General features: G+C 40.4%; 1 protein-coding gene across 2 annotated transcripts in view; it reads left to right on the top strand.

Annotated features, from left to right (window-relative positions):
* The window catches only part of ntng1a (netrin g1a), a 110,372-nt gene extending 107,363 nt beyond the window's left edge, over positions 1-3,009 (top strand). For both annotated transcript variants that reach the window (XM_083936107.1, XM_083936106.1), the window contains one exon: positions 1,425-3,009. In XM_083936107.1, the coding sequence (XP_083792233.1) occupies positions 1,425-1,681 (257 nt within the window). In that variant the 3' untranslated portion in view covers positions 1,682-3,009. The remainder of the gene's footprint in view (positions 1-1,424) is intronic.
* Positions 3,010-20,293: the final 17,284 nt, after the last annotated feature.

Raw genomic sequence — 20,293 nt, 5'->3', positions numbered from 1 at the left:
GGGAATGGAGTGGCCTCGGTGTCCCAGCTCTAAATATACACCAATTTTCACCTGATGTTCAGTTTGTATAAAGACAGTGCTGTTTGGGGGAAAGCCTGTCAGGCTTTGAGGATTTCTGTGCAGTAACATCGCTGATGAGACAGGGATTTGTACCTTTGTAATTAAAGAAATGGAAATAATAAAATAGAAATTAGCTTACAGCACACATAGAATGATTACATTTACATTACAATGGATGATCATTATTTATTATTCAATATCTTTTGAAGGTGCCATGATGTCTGATTGCATGTCACATTAGTATCGGATGATGTAGAACTGTGTAGAGATTCATTTTTTACATGAGTCAAAATCTGCACAATATAAAAATGTGGAGATATGAAAGGTTTGAAGTGAAGTTTAAAGTTTACAATGCCATCACCTTAAACTAGAAACTTTAACTTTTACTTTAAACCCACTAAGTGTATGTTTTTGATGTAATAATGCCATATTTAAAATGATCCTGATGGCAAGAGTTTGAACTAGAAATCTTTAAATTGTAGACATGGTGGCTTAACTGAGTGCTTTTACCTATGGCTTCTACCCACAGATTTATACTAACCGTACTAACCTGATATAGTCAAATATTGCCTGATGTAATTAGGATGCATGGGCTGTAGAATTTGCCTAAATGAATAATATATTCAGGGATTATTATTTTTTTATATTCAGATAATTTTTTTTTGGTGCAAATCCAGTATATTGCATAGTGGAATGTTTAAGGAATAGTTTTACATTTTGGACCATCGGCTTATTTGCTTTCTTGCGGAGAGTAAAATGAGAATGTTAATACCGCTCTTACATCAGTACAGTTAATGTGAAACTGGATGCAGCAGCCGCTTAATCTATAAAACGGCTATCTTACAGAGGATTATGTGTAGGTTTGTGACTGTTTCTTGGCTTGGAGAAGATACCAAGCAACCAGCAGAGAATCCAAGCAGACGTAAAAAAACAACAACTTGTAAAACAGCCACTGCTGTTTCTAGCTCCATATTTACTGTACAGGACTGAGAGCAGCATTGATATTTTTATTAACTCAATCCCAAAATGTCTAACTATTCCTGTTAATTCTGTTCATTCTGAGTTCAGCTAAATCAAATCTGGAATATAATGTGGTTACACTTTACTTGAAGAAAACATGTTGGGACTTTTTGACTTGTTGGCATCAGAGCATGAGCGAATTCCTCATTTCCCCACAGGGATCATTTAAGTTTAACTTGAATGGGGCAGCTGAGTAGATAATTAGATGATATGGAATTATTTTGATTTGATTATGATATTCTTTTAATGCGTCACAGTGCACTTCAAGTAAAGTGTCACCCAAAACTGCGTTGCATGTCTGATTCTCACTCCTCTCTCTTGTCTTCACATTGCTCCCACCACAGCCCGGGTGTGTGACAACGAGCTCCTGCGCTGCCAAAATGGCGGGGTGTGTGTCAACAACGTCCGCTGCAGCTGTCCCTCAGACTACTCGGGCCTGCTGTGTGAGAAGTCCCGCTGCGAGACGGAGCTGGGGGGCTGCAGGGGCCCAGATTCGGGCCAGGCCTCCCTGACGCCTCCATCATCCCCCACGGTGCTGCTGCTGCTGCTGCTGGGCTCGGCATTGCTGAGAGAGGCCTCCTCCTGGCCCGCCGTACTCTAAAGAGACCCATGACCTGGTGGGAGTGATAAACTCCCCACCACTTCCACCTTAACCTTCCCATCCCCCTTTCAAATAATCAACAACCATTAAACAAGAACAACCATGAGCTTTCTGGACTGTACTGTACTGTGCTTCTCCGCTGCCAGACTCAATGGACACTTGCGCTGACGATGAAGGGAATATGCCAGACAAATGAGTGCAAAAACTTTTCATTTAATTTCAAAGAATATATAGAAATGAAAAAAAAACATATACTTCTAAAAATGCCAGATATTATTATAAAAAAAATGCCTAATAAGAGTAAAATGTGCAAAGAACAATGAGACCCCTCCCCTCTAAGCCATACCAGGGACTCAAGCTCCTTCCAGTTTGAGAAGGGATAACTGAAGATGACAGACTCTTTCACTTCCTCTCTTATTGCCACGGCAACAACAGCTGCGACCAATCAGCTCTCGCACAAGCCGGCAGCGGCCGCCGATTCCCCCGGGACGCTTCTGCGACTTAATGTTGGCTGGACTGATGCCGAAGAAATCTCAAAGAAAGTGTCTACGCCGAATGGCTGACTGACTGGCCAAAACATAGCTGTTATACTTCATTACAACGACAAACAAAGAGAGGAGACAACACAGGAAGCATTCTTTGCTGTCAGTGCATTGTGGATAGAAGGAAATCTGTCCGGACTGCCACTTTTTGACACAAAAACCTCACTCACGTCCACCCCTCTCTAGCATCTGTCTCTCCTTCGAGCTCTTTCTCATCCTCCCTCCTGTTCATCGTCCCTCCCTCTCCCGCCTCCGGTCCCAAACCCCCTCACCATGCTGCCACAGACCTGTGCTTTCGTGAACGTTGCTGTAAACCCTTGTTGGTTGAAAGATTCTTTTGTCCGATGTTAGTGATGCACATGTGTAAGAAGCCCCTTGCCCCCCTCCCCCCCTTTCCTCTCTTGCAAAAAGATACTCCAATAAAGCTGTCTGATACTTTTCCTATCTTAGAGCCACCACGCTCCCTACGATCATGGTCTGAGGAGAGTTTTCACCTGAGCAGACGACAAGTGCGTAGAAAACCATCCGTGTATTTGCAAGTTTTTTTTCTCGACAGAGCAAACAAAAAAAAAAGTCATGTCGTCCTTTTGTATCTTTGCCGAACTGTGATTGAAAAAAGGCAATCTTCAATGTATCTATTTAAAACGTCCAAATGCAGAAGAAATGATCTATGGTTTTCTTTTCTTTTGATTTCCATTTCTTTCATTCACTTCTTTTATTCGTTGATATTACTTTTAGTTGTGCAGTTGATTTTCCTTTGTATTGGCAACGTGCTGGCATCAAAGAATATCAGTTTACATATACAGTATTAATAAAGTGTATTAAAATCCCACCAAAGGACATTATAAATGTTTTGTTCTTGCTTTAACACTTGAGAATTTAAGTGAATAAAAGTTTGAAAATGAGACTGTGTTGATCATTTGTTGATTTGTTGCAGGAAGATACATCGCTGAAATGTTTTTTTTTTTCTAAATCTATGAGATCATGGATGGACGTTTTTTCTGTTGTCTTCCTTTGCTCCGAAAACAGTTTGAAATGTTGTGCCAACCAGCAAATCCAATCCACTAATTATTTTATAAGACTTAAATGTACAGCCACATACTTTTGAAATAAAGTCAAAATAATTTTGTCCTCTAAAAAGTCATTTTCATTACTACTTTAGGTGAAAGTAGAGACAATGTTAGTGTCGTACAGTGACTTAGTTGGTGCACAGAAGGTCAGCCATTCAATATAGAGAATAGCGTTTCAAGTCATACATGAATAATGAATAAACTACTTGGGTTTAAATGCAGCCTTTTTTCCGAAGGACATAACGTGTACCAACTGTGATATTCCAGGAAACTTATTGCAAATTATAAAAAAAATGACAGACCTGTGAAATACAAATTACATCACCTTTAAACTTACGGGAAATTAGTGGAATTATCATTCGACAACTTAACTTAAATATATATATTTAAATATATATTTAAAGTTAATTCAACTGTCCAGTCAGATGTCCAGTTTTCAGTCCCTAACCCCTTACTCCGATACTTTGTTAAGGCAGGTGTGGTCAGCTCTGTGGTGCTACAGTGGCTCCTACAGTCTGTATCACACCTGTAACTTATCTGTGTCAGTTAAAAGAACGCAATTATCAAATGTGACTGTAACATGTCAGTGTGATAGTTTTTCCTTTAACCTAATATCTTATTGAACTTGTTTTCTCAAGTTCAATTAGTTAAACTCGACTTCACTAATGAGATGACCGTGAACTAATGGAACCAATTTTGAAGGGAGTAGAATTTATTTATTTATGTTTTCAATTGAACAAGCTTCAAATGTTTTACGCTGTATGTTTTTTCTTACTTTTTCCTTCATTCCACAGCTGCACTGAGGCTATTAATATTTCATTAAAATACAGTAAAAGTAGAGATATAGTAACGTTATAGTTTGCTGTAGTATTGTGTATCATATCTGTGCAGAACAGGGTCAGTGCGGTTCTGCTGTGGCAGCTCTTCATCTCCGGTGTGAACTAAATATTGAAGTCCGCCGACACTTTTGGAGCCAACACCAACACCTGAGAGTTCAGGTTCACCTTCAAAATGTTGCTGAAAGACAGTCTGGGGTTCTTACTTAGGGGTGGGGGCCTTTTACATGTTACACACGGGCACAGAGGCCCACAATCTCATCATCCGTCCATGTATAAGATTTTGTAGTATTCATTCATTACTGTTGATACTTCGTCACAAAGTGATCACTGCATTGCTAATTAGAAATCTTAGTTAGGGCCTTTTATAAAAAACACTCCAGGTAACTCCAGAGTCTTAACATGGTGTTTTATGATCTAATTTATATCTGCATGAATAATATGCGACAAACACTTGAGCTGCTGTTTGCAAAGTGCTGACATGTTGGACAAACTAACATGCGATCTGTGCAACAGAAACCCCCAACAAGGCCACTCTGACAACCAACGGCATGGAAATCTGTGTATCAGCTCTGGTGATATTTCCGTGCTATTTATCTCGAATTCAATCTGCTAAAGATTTGTTTCAGTGGCATGCATTGTCGGAGGCACTGAATTAAATATTTACAACTATCGATGTCTCCCAGAGAGCCTGTGTTCAAAGTTTATATAGTGGGTCTTGTCAGACACTCGACAGTTCATCCATAACCCGAAATATTCAAACTGCAGCTAAACAGACTCAGTTTTGTTTTTTTGGTTTTTGTTTTTGATAAAAGTTTGAGTCAGAAGAAATAAAGGAACTTGGGGCTGTTTGTTATACTTATATGTCTTTATGTGTTCTCTCTTTCTCAATGGGACAGAGCAGATACTGAGATTGTACTTTTTTCCTTCCTAATGTAATTCCCAATACAGTTGCAATGAAACCTGAAATGTAAACACATTCAGATGCAACATGTACGTTAGGTTTTTTCTCATCTTTTTAGGCTGCGATTAACAGAGCAAAGTGACAAAATAATAATAAATGTGTACTTGTACGTTGTCATTTTTATGCAAAATGGATTGATTCTGATTTTTTCTATCCTGAACTGTGTCTGGTCAAATGAACCAAAATTCATCTTCTGAAACATCTGTACTGAAAGGAAAATAAAAGGCTCTTTATTTGACTGGATTTAGATTTTCGCTGGGGTTTCTCAGCAAAAGTTATTTTAACAATGTGTTTTCTTTAATATTATTTGTAGAGTAGTCATATTTTTTTATACTTAATAGGGTATAGATCAAAAAGATGACAATAATAGTTAATTCCATAGCATATGTTTTTCTAACAGATGGATAGAAAAATTTGAAGGAAGAGTAAAACACGCTTCAGAAAAAGTTGCAGGCATATCTGCTGCTTTCAAAAAAAAGGTCAATCCTGTTTCTTGGAGAGACTTGAGATAAGATCCAAAGTATGTTGCAGGCAGAAAACCTTATTGTCAGACAAGTCCAATATCTCTTATATAAACACAGCCATCTACCATTTATAATTGCATCGCATGTAAGTACATCTTAAAACAGGAAATTAATACTGAACACAAACTAAAACAAAACTCCGTCACCGTTGTGTGTGTGTACGAAGTGTGTGACTCAGGGGACGCCCTGATGAATTCAGTCAAAGTCACTTGTTTGTCAAGGTCCCCTGCAGTGGCCCTAATTTTAACCATGTGTTCAGCCCAGGTGTCAATGCACCATGCTGCGTGGAGAATTAAAATAGAGTAGAAGTCGTATGGGGAGAGGACTTCATCCCAGATATCTCACCTCCAGCAGCTGTTGGCTGACCCAACCATGAAGCATCACCCAAATACCTCGGAGCAAACCATCCGCTGCCACTGGATTATCTCCCTCCTGTAATGTGCTTTGTGGAAATGGCTGGTGAAAAGTGTTTAAAGGGGACAATGTTCCTTTTCTTTTTCTGCCCTGTGGCAAAGACAGTGTGTGATTTATCTGTGGGGAATCAAAGACTCGACAAAGGCACTTCAGCTACGGAGGCAGTGAATGTCTCTTTGGATTCATGCTGTAATTAGCTCAAATTCGGCTGAAATGTAACAACTGTTTGTTACTCACAGGCCACCGTAGCTCAAAAGGATACTTCTCTTTGTCAGATTTGAAGTTGAATGGTGAGTGTCATCTCCAGGAACCCAACTCAGAACTCATGGAGGACTTCTCTTAGTTGTCTCTGAGACAAACAAACGTCTAAGGAAATCAAGAACTTTAAACTTTGAGACTGTGTTGTTTCTATTCACAGTAAATGAAGCTTAAAGCTTTCAATTTTCTCATCCACTTGAACTGGTTCTGAATAAACCTAACGCTTCACTCTTGCAGTGACTTTTGAGGCTTCTCCCATTTGCTACTGAGCCAAATCGCCATCTGATGCATCTTTGGTACTCAAGCTAATTTTTTGGATCTTTATTTGCCCACCATCCTTGCATTCTATTGTTTTGGAGTCATACTTCAGCTGTTGTATATAATGCATCACAGAGGACACAAGAAGGGCAGTTATATATATTTTGAGATGGTTAAAATGATTGGCTGTAATAAGAATTTGGATACACCTTCATGTGTTTCCTAAACACAAGTAGCAATCTTTATGCTAAACCTACGTCCCTTTTCCACCTGACTAAGCATGTATATGTGGGTTTTTTTAAAATATAAAAACAGATTAAAAAAAAGGTGAAAGACTCCCCTCCCATTGCACGTAGACAAGTTGCCTATGCCTTTCTGTTTTTGTTCTGTTGTGTCACGTGCATGCGCTGGAGAACAGAGTTAAGGCTCATTATGCTCTACTTTTGATACGCATGTGGATATGGACGGAGACTTCTGTCCGTACTCTGCATACATTTGTCCGTATTTCTGCACGTATCCTGCAAGCTTGACTAATATGCTACAGTACCACCGGCAATCATTGGGACAGTCTCATTGTACACAAAAAAGTGTCGTGAAAAGCAGGAGAGAGCAAGTCATCAAAAGCCACGACGGACATCCTGAAATACTGAAATTGATGTTCGTCTGCAATCTCTCTCATCTGTAAAACCAATGTCTGGAATTTTCCGTCCACACTCCAGGATGTATTTAACGGTCTCACAGACCAGCGCCGTCTACAACGCTGCCTGCCATTTTGCCTCCTTCTCCATAGATGCAGGATCCTTATCTCAAGATTTTGGAAGGAGGCATGGACACCAATCAAAGATGCCGGTGCTTTGGGGGTATGATGCATGCGCAGTGGAACTGGAGCTGCGCTGTTCTCTTTCTATGATAGTGCGCCACCTATTGAGAATCAAGGGAATTGTGGACCAGATTTCACTGTGCATGTGTCATACCCCAAAAGCACCAACATTTTTTTATTTTGTACTAGTCTTGCGATATCTCCTCCATCGTCTCCATGTTGGTTGTTGTCACAAACTATATTTTCTTTAAACTTCATTGGATTGACCTTTGAATCTGAGCAATACTAGATAGCGTACGTCTCTATTTACGCCTGAAATGGGAGCATAAATGAGCCTTTAGTCAACAGTAGAAAGCAGCATGGAGGCCAGTGAAAATGTTACGGTGGTTACCTCTTATTTAGATCTATAACTTATTCAGTCTCTCTTTTAAACCCGGTGCTGGCTAACAATGTTCGAACGCAGCTGGCACAGAGACGGACAGAATTGTGGAAAAAGTCATAGCATCGCGCCGCAAAAGTGGCGAACAATAAGCGTCCACCCGGGTGTCATGTTTTCATCACCGTGGATGGTCGAGGGAGACAATAAATACAGCAGTCATTTGTTCCAGGTATGAATGCAGATCGTTACCTTTCCCACTAAAGAAGATGTTAGAGGGCATACTCATATAACTACGAAAGCTCTGTAGAGCTAAGAGGACCTGCAGGCTTGTGTGATACTTCTCTGTGGATTCATTACGGTGTGACTACTGTCACAGACAATGTGATCCATAGTTAAAATAAGAAAATTGATCACTGCTACTTTGGAGTGGACTGTACAAACTCAAGACTACTGCGATAAACTGTAGACAGCTCTACAGACACCCTTTGTAGTACCTGACTCTCTCTCAGTAAAAATTCAGGCCTCCCATTTGTTCAAGTCATCATATGATATGTACTTGTTTGGCGAAAGAAATTTTCTGGATCTTTATCTTTCTTTTCTATTATTGAGATTCCTTGAAAAAACTACCGTCTGTAGATATCATGAAGGACATAGGAATACTTCCCTAATCTGTAAACTACCTCGGCAATAGACGGAGAACTGTGTATTGTGCATACAGAGAGTGTGTCATATCCTATACAACGAAAAATTATATCATTCTTTTCCTCATCTATTTCATGATGTGGCAGAGAATTAACAGTAATTCAGATTGTCATTGACTGTTTAGTGAAGGTGTCCAAGGATCCACATTAATTTATTCATGCTGCATTTTCTCTTCTCTTCAAACGGACTTACTTTGGTTGCTAGAATTATTTCACTCTCCACGTCTTGACTATTAAATGCCAATCTGCCATAATCATGGAATATAATCAGCATCAGTTTATAAGAATCAAACGGACATGTCAGACATATCTCACATTTTAAGCATTCAAGGTTAGTCGATTGGGTGTCTGTACTTCAGACGACTGATCAAGTGTTAGAAGGCGAGCGGGAAAAAAAAGCCTACACAGACTTACATTTGGTCAAGTTGAGAGGTATTGACCTTGCCCCAGCACTCTTATTCCGAATATGGTTGTGATGTGTTTGTTTGCGTGATCAATGCACTTATTGAACTGCACACAGCACTTATCGATCAGTGTTTCTTTTTCCTACAGTAGGCACTGAGTGGTTTCTCCACACAGAAACTAGACATACAGTATGTCCATTAATGGATACAAAAGCTGCTACTCAGCTAGCAGCTTTCACAGAGCTTGACTGAAATCGTTAAAATTTCCTTTAGAAATGGTTCTTTTGAGGAGTTAAAACGTCTTGTTTTTCCGTCCGGCCCACATTTTTCTTTTTAAATCACACTAGCATTAGCAGGGTGATCTTAATGCTTGGCTAACTAATGAATACTTTCAAGGCTCCATTTTTCAAAGGTACAGATTCCTTTGGAGACCGGGACACCTGAGAGTTTCCACGGTGATGTTACCGGGGTAATATGTCTCCCTGCTGGTGATTAAGTATTTTACGTCTGCATCCGTACCTGGCTGGAACACAGTGGTGTTGTATGCTTTTTCCATGGGGGAAATGTCAAATAGTCAGTTAGGAAACACATGTTATTCTTAAAGGTAGACAACCTTTAATTGCCTTCAAGGAGAATTATAATGTGTGTGATATTGATGCTTTTAGTAAGTTTGAATTAAAAAGGCATGATGAAATTATACTATTCACTGTTAATACAAAGTTACAGTCTCATAAAAGAAGAGATTTTTGGCTTCACATAGGCAGTATTTGTTATTGCACTGTTGTATTGCATTGTGTTATTCTGTGGAAGTGCTAAAAGATAAAGATGTATGCTTCTTTTCTGCATGCATGACCACAACTGTGTAGACTTCTTCATTATCTTGTGACTCACATAATATCAGTAGCACAGTGTTTACTCAGTGCCGGGCCCCATCACATCGGCAGAGTGAGACGGCACATGGGAGACAGGGTGATTGAGAAGTGAGACTGAGGGGTGACATCTTGCTGAAGTGAAAACATTGTACCGGGGTTACAGCGTTAAGCCATCGGGATTTAAGCTTTGTCATGCATTTTCCCGGCACTTTAAATTACTTGACACTCATGATAACTCTCCAGCTGTGAGCAAGGAATGTTTGAAATGTAAAGTAGGGGAAATTCCATCGCGGCTCAAAGTGGTTGATGGACGTCAAATACGAAACCAGCCACCATCACGTTTGATGTGACAGTTTGGCAATGACAAGCTTTTCCTGGGCCATGGAATGATGCACCTGTAACTGGGAGCCACAGCCAAATGCAACTGGCAATTCTGTGAATGGAATTACAATAGGATTGAGAAATAATCCTATTAAAGACAGTAATGCTGGCTGAGCCGGCTGAAATGCCTCCGTAATGCTATAGCTGTACATACAGAGCGGACAGGACAACAAACCATGACCAGGGCTGAAATCTAAATAAATATGAGTGAAGACCGGAGAATTATATATTATTTCATGAAATACATACTGTGCAGTCTCAAATCTGGAGGTGTACGATGGTTGTTTTTGAAGAGTCATCCTAACATGGACAGTTTCATCCATATAGTTTGCTAAGAGACACAATTGTGATCATGCAATGAAATGTGACCTGAATTTTTTGTTATTTTAGGTGATATTCTATGATCCAGGACAGTGTAATTGCACCTGTCACAATGAAGACTCACATGTCACCTCTTAAGAAACTATTTTTAGAATACAGCATCCCAATTTCCAGGTTCAGCATTCATGCCCCTGTCGAAAACTAGAGTAGGGGATGCTATTAATAAAACTTAATGTTTAATATTTTATTTTTTTTAATAAAATTACAATTTTGTCCGGATAAGTGACAGTAAGTCAGTAAAATATCAGTCAAAACAAGCACTAGCAAAAATTAATTTGAGGTTTTGTGTGACCTGAAAGAGGAACCAAACCACGGTGAAGCAGGAACGCGGCACCTCAGCACCTGGGGGAATTTTGGGATAAAAATAGACTATGTTACTTCAACTGTTTAGTTTTGGATCGCATGGGCTCCAATTAATTACCAATTAATTAAACTCCTGATTATGACTGCCATCTGTGTGTGCAACAGGTGAGTGAGGACGTCAATCAAGCAGTGTGTACACGCCCACACAGTCTTGGGAAGAGGTCTAAGCAGCTAAAAATGGAAACACCTGTGCTGTTGGGGCAACAGTGCCTTCAAAATGCCCAGATTTACTCCACGAGGCTTTGTGAGAACAAGTGGAGCAAACCAGCCTCACGGCACACTTAACACAAGTCACATGTCAAAGTTAAAAAAAAGCAAAAATACGAATGAATGGCTTTGGAAGTGCTGAAAGTTGAGGTTACAGATTGTTGGTTTTCTGTGACACCGCGGTGTATATATTATCAACCTGAGTACACGCTGGCCGTTTTCCACAGATGCAGTGTGTGCTGTGGGCAAACTGCGTGTGCAACAGCAGTGTCAACACTCTGATATACTGATAGACTGAACAAGCACAGGGTCAAATAAAAAGTCACATGCCAAAAAAAAATACAAACTGGGAAACTGGTTTAGTTTCCGATCTTTAGTTTCATCCTTCCTCGTCTGTCTTTAATTTCTGTGTTGATTGCATTAATCCCACCAAAATGTAAGTGTCATCTCAGAATCACTGTTGTGCGCCAAACCAGCTAATTAAGTGAATCGATCAATTAAAGTCATCTCTGTCATATTATTGCCTGAATGTGGATTTGTTTTGACAGTAATTTGTCAGCACACCAGGTATTCATTCACATGTCTTGTGTTAAAGGTGGTTCTATCAATGCTTTCAGTTGATTCGGGGCCGTGCCGTGGCAAAACAAAATGAGCAAAAACTTGTAAGACTTGCCACCCTGGCTTCTGTAAACTGCACTGAGAGAAGACAACTGTGCCTGGATTGCTTGTTACAAATTGATAGAAAACTTGTCAGTCATAGCTTGATGTTGTGTAGGACCGCGCTATCCCCTCTTTACTGTTTGCTTTATGCCATTGTTTCAGTCAAGAGATGGAGGTTAGAGAATTAGCATAATTTAAGCATTGTTCACCTTCAAAGAGGCAGGCTAATTCCTGCTATCTTTGATGTTCCTGCAGGTACACCGTGTAGTGGGAGACAGGAGTAGAAGGGTGACGGTCTGAGGGAGAGAATGATGCCTCACGCTGCTTGCTAACAACAAATGAGGGCCACGATGGTCTTCTGTGCCATCATTAGCCAACATTCCTGTATCTTTCCTTTTTATTGGGAGAACAAGAGAGCATCTCTGGGTGCTGTAAATGCAGTTTGCTCCACTGCTGGCATCCCTGCAGCTCTAATAAGGATTGGTTGATCAGCCGTATTGTGGTCCAGCCCTACTAATGGGAATATCTCAGCAAAGGCTCTGGCAGAGAATCAAACAAAAGGCGTTTATTGGATGCTAAAGAGACAAATATGGCTAAAAGTCCTTCAGTCTGGCAGCTTGACCACTATGCAACCTCCAGGGTTTGGATAGCACAGTGTGTTGGTTGGCAGCTCTGCGGCAACAACCAGGGGGTGTAAATGAAAGCTTCCCTCTTTGCTTCTCATCTACTGGATGTAAAGTGCCCTTGGGCAAGTCACATCCAACTAACCTCAGTGCATCTGGTTGAATGGAGGATAATGCTGAAAAAGATTAAAATGGTTCATTATGAAGATTAAATGTTAGCATTTTTAAGAGAAGCATGTCTCAGAGACACGGTGCAGGAAGTATTGACACCAAAGTGACATTTTTACTTTATAAGCCCATAGTGAAAAAGGATAATGAGGACATTTTTGTTCCCTGTGACTCCTGTCCAATCAGCTGAGAATCTCTCCTCCGTCTGGTTTCCGCTGATGAGCAAATGCAGTTGGTAACCTAGATTGTTGCTTAGGAAGACCTTCATTAAGGAGCTGTCGCTGAGCAGCAGAAAATAACGCTTTCGCTTTCACTTATCCCCAAGGACACAAACAGGTGCATGAAATAATTATGCATGGCATGTTTGCTCTAAAGTCCTCTTCACGGCTTCAGTGATGAAGATGTAAATATATCTGCGCTTACTGTGATGATTATTATCATTTCTGGTTTTAATGCAGTATCAAAATGAGATGATGGAGAAAAAAAGCATAAACCCACTGTGTAAGCTTGTCTGCTGGAAATCTCCATTCTGGCCACATGATCAAAAACGTACTTAATGACAGGTTTTGTCATGCTGATGGTAAATGGTAAATAATGATGGTACATTCCCATCAGCTTCAGCTGAAGCATGCTAACACGCTAAAATAGGATGAAAGGGTACACCCAATGGGCAATTTGTTAATTTTTAACAGCTCATTGTAGATTTTCAAGGGGTGTTATCAACAGTGCAGCTCAAAATGCCTCTGGATGCCATCAGATAGACCTACAACCAGTGACAGATTAAGGTGGTCATGGGCCCCTATAGGCTACTGTTTGTTTGGGCCTCCCACATCATTAATCATGCTTTATCCGAAAGAAAACAAAAATGCTGGAACTAAAGAAGAGTCCACAATCTTGATAAATCCTGTCAATTGAGGAATTTTCTTTAGTAGATCTAGGTCCCGCTTTTCTTTCAGTCATTGTGCTTCTCTTTTTCGTGCTCCACATTTCCTTTCTGACATTTTGCCGCCATACTGTCTACTAATAGTGAGTGACGTATCATTTGACAACAAAATTGACCTTATGAACCCGGCCACATGATGGCAGCTGATTGGGTAAATGTGTCCCATATCTATCCAATCAGGGACTTAGTTTTTTTTAATGTTTCTAAGGGCCCCAATAGGGTGGAAGTTTTTTTTCCCCAGTGAGGTAAATTTAAATAAATTAAAATAGTCTGGCCAATCCAGGGCCCCTGCACACCTGGGGCCCCTAGGCTGCAGCCCTGGCCAGCCTGTGCATTAATCCGCCTCTGCTTGCAACCACTCTGAGCAACAAACATGACTAGAGCCAATCAGAGCACTGAAATTACGTAGTGCTGAGTGGTTCTTGGAACGGTGGAAACGTCAAATCACAGCTAAACAGTACACTTAAATGTGTTCCTGAAAACCTTTTTAGGTGAGAAAGTTTGACACATTGATCAGAGTTTTGTGAGTCTGAAAAGTTGCGCTGGACATGAACACAAGTTACATTCAGTAACTACATCCAAGCGTGAAGCGTCACCGGCCCACATGAGAAATCAATGCGATTCGTTTTTGTTCCCAGGCTAGCTCAATCTGTGAAATTTAACAAAAACGGTATGCTTTTATGGCGTTTTATACTTTTATACTTTATAAAAATATCATTAAATATGCATTTATTTGTATCAATTTATAAGCAGTACATGTCACTTGGGAAAATGGGTTCACAGTCATTTTTGAGGATCTGAGCAGCCGTACGAAAAGTACATTCGATCTGAAAGAAAGAGAAAATAGACCACATGGCCCTAAAGGCATCCTGAGAGGGTGAGAAGTAGAGAGAAAGGTGATGAATCAGGAACATGTTGGACCAGACAAGGAGCACCTACAAAAATTCCAGCTCACTTCCTCATACATGCGAGATAACAATACAGTACTGACAGTAATGCTGAGAATTCTCCATAACCTTGAACATATAGTAACAGATGTTTAAAATAAAAACAAATTCATCCTCTGGGAACAAAAACAGCAATGACCGCTTAGCACCAAGGATTATAAAAAAAAAACCTCACATTAACACTTGAAAGAATTTAAGACGGTAAGAAATCATCTGAACATTTGCATATGACCTTGTGGAGTGTTTTGGTGTAAGACAGAAGGGTGTTTCTCTGTGCACACATCTAATCAGACAGCTTGATTAAACCCGTGCAGACCCCCTGTTGCATGAGAGCTCTGCAGCTCACGTGTGTGAACGTACACTCATTTAAGAATCACTTATCATGGTAAATGAGTGTCAGTCAAGGTCTGAGATGCACTGCATAAGTATCCGTCACAGTGTCTTCTCATTAATCCTTCCACCCTAAGTTTCCACAAAGCATTTTCTGTTTCTTGGACATGATGGCAGAACATGAAGGGATAAGGATTTCTATTTTTTTTGTTAAAGTTGTCAAAAAGTAATGCCTAAAAATGGGGTCCAAACATTTGGTGTTTATGATTACATGACGAATTAGCTAACCGGGAGACAAAGTGTCTTTCCATTTCACTGTGTCACTAATGCTTCGGATCAGCCCCCAGTGTATAAAACGTCAGCTAATTAACTTCCCTTTCTGGCCTCACTCATGCTCCCACTCCCTGCCAGTCTTTCCCTTTTCTCTTTTTCTTTTTTTATATCCCAGCTCAACCAACACCACAAGTCCACTCTCTCTCTCACTCTCACTCTCACTCTCACTCTCACTCTCACTCTCTAAATTAAAGTACAGTAAATGGCAAAATACAACATAGATAAAATACGCTATATAACATTTTGAAAACCATGAAAACCTGCATAATACATTATAATTTTATTTTATACTCTATATCCAAATTCAAACGAGTGTGTGTGTGTGTGTGTGTGTGTGTGTGTGTGTGTGTGTGTGTGTGTGTGTGTGTGTGTGTGTGTGTGTGTGTGTGTGTGTGTGTGTGTGTGTGTGTGTGTGTGTGTGTGTAAAGATAATAACTTGTCATATTCATTTCTTATAATCTGTCCCTAAGTTTGTGATATGCAGTCACATATTGTGTAGCTAAGTAAGCTGCCTGTCCCTCTCCAAATAGAATCTGTTGATTTTTCACTGTCGTCTCTCTGAAGTTATGGATTAATGAATCAATCCCAAGACCAATTTCAACTGGACTTGGTTATTTGTCTAGGGAGATGTTTCACCTCTCATCCAAGAGGTCTAAGTATGGTGTGGAGATCCAGGTATTTAACCTCTTAGAAGGCCAATGATGTCACTGGAACCCTTTGTGCTCCAAGTGACAACGACCGTTGTTGGAGTGCCAGTCGTTGGTGGGAAGTACGTTTCGACTTCGTTAGTGCTCTATTGTCTCTGTGTGTGTGCATGTGTGCGTGTGTCTTGTTTCACTCACGTTTTCCATCTTTGGTAATTTGGCCCAAGTTCATCTTGTCACCTAACGGATTCCTCTGCAAAGTGAAAAATGACATCTTGGGTCGGGGACTTCAAGGATGGTCAAGTTAATGAATGGCCACCAGATGGCCCTTATTAGGCTAATGTGTTCTCCCTCTCTGCAGCCACAGCTCTCGCCTAGGGACTTAACTAGCTGGCAGCATGTGTGTGTGTGTGTGTGTGTGTGTGTGTGTATGTGTGTGTGTGTGTGTGTGCGTGCGTGCGTGCGTGCGTGCGTGCGTGCGTGCGTGCGTGCGTGCGTGCGTGCGTGCGTGCGTGCGTGCGTGCGTGTGTGCGTGCGTGTGCGTGTGTGTGTGTGCGTGTGTGTGTGTGTGTGTGTGTGGTTGTCATTATTGAGTTAAATCAGGTTAACCTGAGAGGATGGAAGGACGCTACATCTCCACTTTAACTCGGCCTCTGTGTTTTGATGGGGTCAACTGTCCACTGCTGTCCCGGTCACTCCAGCACCGAACTGACCCTCAGCCCTCCCCATCTGACAGCCTGACACCAGCTGCCGCCTCGGCACTCTAGTCTGAAGTTTACATGGAAAAAAAACAGGATTCAGAGAATGAGCAGCAAGGCTTTTCTGCCTCCAATGTGACAGGGTGTTAATTGCCTCATTTATAATCCCTGCTCATCAAAATGAATAATTGTTGTAATGCATACATCTACCACAAGACCTTTGTTAAACTCCAGAATTATGCTAAACATGGTAATTAATTGAGTTTAATTTATTAGATGGTCATCAGTGTACGCTGCTGCGGGGCCTTTGTGTTTTTGCAGGTGGATGTTGTAGCTTTGATGGGAAAGAGCTGCCAAAGCTGTTTCAAATGAGGGCTGCCGTTAGCTGCTCAGCAAGTTACTGAATGCCCCGACATCTTCTTTCCCCAGCTGAAAGGATTCTTTATTATGTAAAAGCCCTTTCATACAAATGATATATGTTGTTTTGTGAGCAGAATTTAATCAGTTGAACAAAGAAAACAATGTCTTCTGGTGGAAATCTTACTATAGATTTTTCTAATTTGTTCAATAGGCTATTGCATCTTTACCCATCATTTAAAAATGTTATAATGTGTCAAATTCATGGGTGCATGGTCATTACAAACTTAACATTTAGCACAAGCTAACGTTGTTTATGCACACCTTTGGAATAGTTATATCCCCCAATGAATGTGTAAATGTTGAATTTGCTAGCATATGCTGTGTTGCTCCTCCGGCTCTTTGGGCCTCAGTTTTACATAATCCTGCTCTCTTATGCTATTGGCTGGTGAATGTGGGAACCAATCACAGACCACCTGGGTGTATATAAATGCTGAGGAGCCTTTCTCTGCAGCCTGCTTACACCCAGAGTATTTGTGTAATGAGCCAGTTATCAGGGCATTGTGTAGAATAAAGTAAAGGTTTTATCACACCGCGATTTAAAAAGTTATGCAGTCAACTAATGGCAAGCCATATTGACAGTGCTGAACTTTAAGGGCCTGAGAGTCCAAAATAGAGGTTACAATAGCTTATTAACTTAGTAGTTGCACCTCTCACTTTTATTTAACCCCCTGTGTCAGATTAAAAACGGTTGATCAAAACAGGCATGGTTTGTGGACAGTTATGATGGTATACTTGTCTTTTTGAATAAACTGTGAACTTATTGTCCTGCAAACAACCGAGTTAAGCTAACAAGCCTGCTAACATCTGTTGAAACTCATTAGCTCATAGGAGGTTTTATTCTCCCCTCTTCAATTTCTTTTTTCTTTTCTTTTTTACAAAATGTTGTGCAGTAGTGATCAAAATGTCAGCTGGAATTAAACAGAACAGAGAGAAAATAGTAAGAGGCTCTGTGGTTGCCTATCAAGTGGTTACAAGTAGTTGGCAAGCACATGTTAAACACAGCAGTTCACCAACTAACCCTGTATGGGAGCATATCTATGTTTCCCAGGACCCTTTAGGACCCTTTAGGACCCTTTAGGATCCTTTAGGACCCTTTAGGACCCTTTAGGACCCGGGGAACAGAGGGATGACCTTCCCTGTATTCACTACATAACCAAGCTTCTAGCCCCATCTGCTTTTCATGGACAAACACATGTTATGTGTTAGAAATAAAAGTTAATGATTGTAGCTGTTTCTTTTTGGGTTGTTTATATATAGTATTGTAATTTGGCTAGGGCTAGCTGGTTTGTTATTTTTGGCCTGGGCTCTCCCTGAAGTTCAACAAGCTTCCATATTTGGCAATAAAATAATCCAAATTCATGATTTACATCACCCCCCCACCCCCCCACCCCCCATCTCAACGTATGGTTATAACACAATTTTGATAGAAAATTCATATACACAAAAAAACGTAGCCTGATGGTCGCTAACATTTGCCGTATTCTTCATGGCCATGGTCTTAACATGAATGCCCCTCAAGCTTTTCATAAGGCTATTCAAAAGTGAGGTATATTGAAAAATACAGTTATAATATGTCAAACAAATGTGACTCAACAAGAGACATTTTGACATGTCACGGTAGGAAAAACACTCAAATAAAATAATACAGCAGGGTATCTGAATTCCATTTGGCTGCTTCGGTTTCAGGGTCCTGGTTTGTGCGTGCTGGCTCATTGTCATGACTTATGGGACACAATAGAACAGGCATTGTTAATATTTTCAATCTATGATAAGTCAAATTGTTTGGTATGAAAAAGAGGTAACTATTGTGCTGCAAGTTGCACTGTATTCAGTTATAATGTTTGCATGCACCAATCACTACTAACAAGAAAAAAAAGTAAATCTCTCAGCACATTCAGTTGATTCATTGAATTTACAAGTGTTGCTAACAGATCTATGAAAAGTGAGCCAGCACATAAATGAAATGCAACTGAATGAGCAGTCAATGCGTGAGTGTGGTTGCCACAGCAGACTAAATAGGGCAACAACATCATCATTATCCATCACGCTGAAGGTATAAAACTGTAATAAGGGAGTAGGGTGACCTCAGGCTGGGCTGAAACTCCTCGTAGTGGTGGTGCGGTGCCATCAGTGGAGGTTGGGACATAACTGCTGACGCCACCACATTCCCAGGAATGACAAATGGGAGCTGAATACATCTGGAGGTGCTTCAGGGGACACTGGGGAATGGGCACATTGTGAATGGCACGATTGCCAGTTGAGGTTAGGAGGGAAAGAGAGAGGCAAAGCAAAGAGTGAACTCGACTCAAAGGCCCCAAAATAGAAGCTCTGCCTCCTACATCTCCATCATTCCTCTGCCACGTGGGAGGAAATGGGGGTCTGCATACATAATATATAGAAGTGCATGGGTATATGCCATCCAGTCATGCTTTGAGCCGCATTGGGAGGTATAACCAATAGCTGCAGCTGTATCAAATAAGACACATCCACACATTTCATACAGCTAATGGTGGATTCAAAGTGATGTGTTAAAGTTAATCAGCATGTTACTGTCCTTATCGCTTTCATGTCTGGTGTAACATTTTCAGCAAAGTACATTATTACTGCAACTACACATCTGGACAGAACTGAGTGAACTGAAGTGTTGTGTTGTCGTATAAAATACTGTGCCATAAGAATGTGTCATCATGGGAAAATATTGTGTAAAAAAAACAAACCGTTAGCTGGTAACTCATTACCTCACTCTAATTTACCAGTTTCTCTTGTTTCCTGTAACCTCCGCCGAGAAGGTTATGTTTTATGTTTGGTGTGTTTGTCAGCAGGCTCACAGAAAAACTATCCAATTTCCATGAAGCTTGGTGGAAGGATGTAGCAGGGGCCAGGAAAGAACCCATTACAGTTTGGAGTGGATCCAAATCAAAGGGGCAGATGCACAAATTATTTTTCACTTCCATTCACACTGTGAGATATAGGGCATGGCCTTGGTCTGCACTCTCTGACGGCCTTTCTAGTTGAACATCTTTTTGATGCTTTAACCATCTCAGTAATTGAGTTTTTTTATACTATAAACTGTAAATAACGCAGGAACTATATACACTTATAATGGAGAAAAAATGGTACCACATGAAGTAGTCCTGCTAAAGTTGTTCACTAGCCTACTTGAGTAAATTATCAGTAACTTCTGTCTCTGAGGCTTCAGACTTTAGTGGAATTAATGTGGTTATGATGTAGTATTGTTAAATGACATGTGTCAATGAATTCAAAACATGTGAATTTACTAAACTGGCTTATTGCTTTAAAAAGAAAGAAACTGACGAAGAAATAAGAATTTGTTTTCCCTGCTCTCTTTCAAAATTCCAAACTCAGAGTAGTAATGTTTTAATGTATGTAAAAAAAAGTTTTACAACTTGTTTATCTGGTTTGGCAAAGAGCCTGATAACTTTAAAACCGTTTTCTCCTTCGCAGAGAGGCG

This window comes from Echiichthys vipera (genome assembly GCF_963691815.1).
Source record: "Echiichthys vipera genome assembly, chromosome: 21".
In the NCBI taxonomy this organism is placed as follows: Eukaryota; Metazoa; Chordata; class Actinopteri; order Perciformes; family Trachinidae; genus Echiichthys; species Echiichthys vipera.
This window is presented reverse-complemented; position numbering and strand designations above follow the sequence as displayed.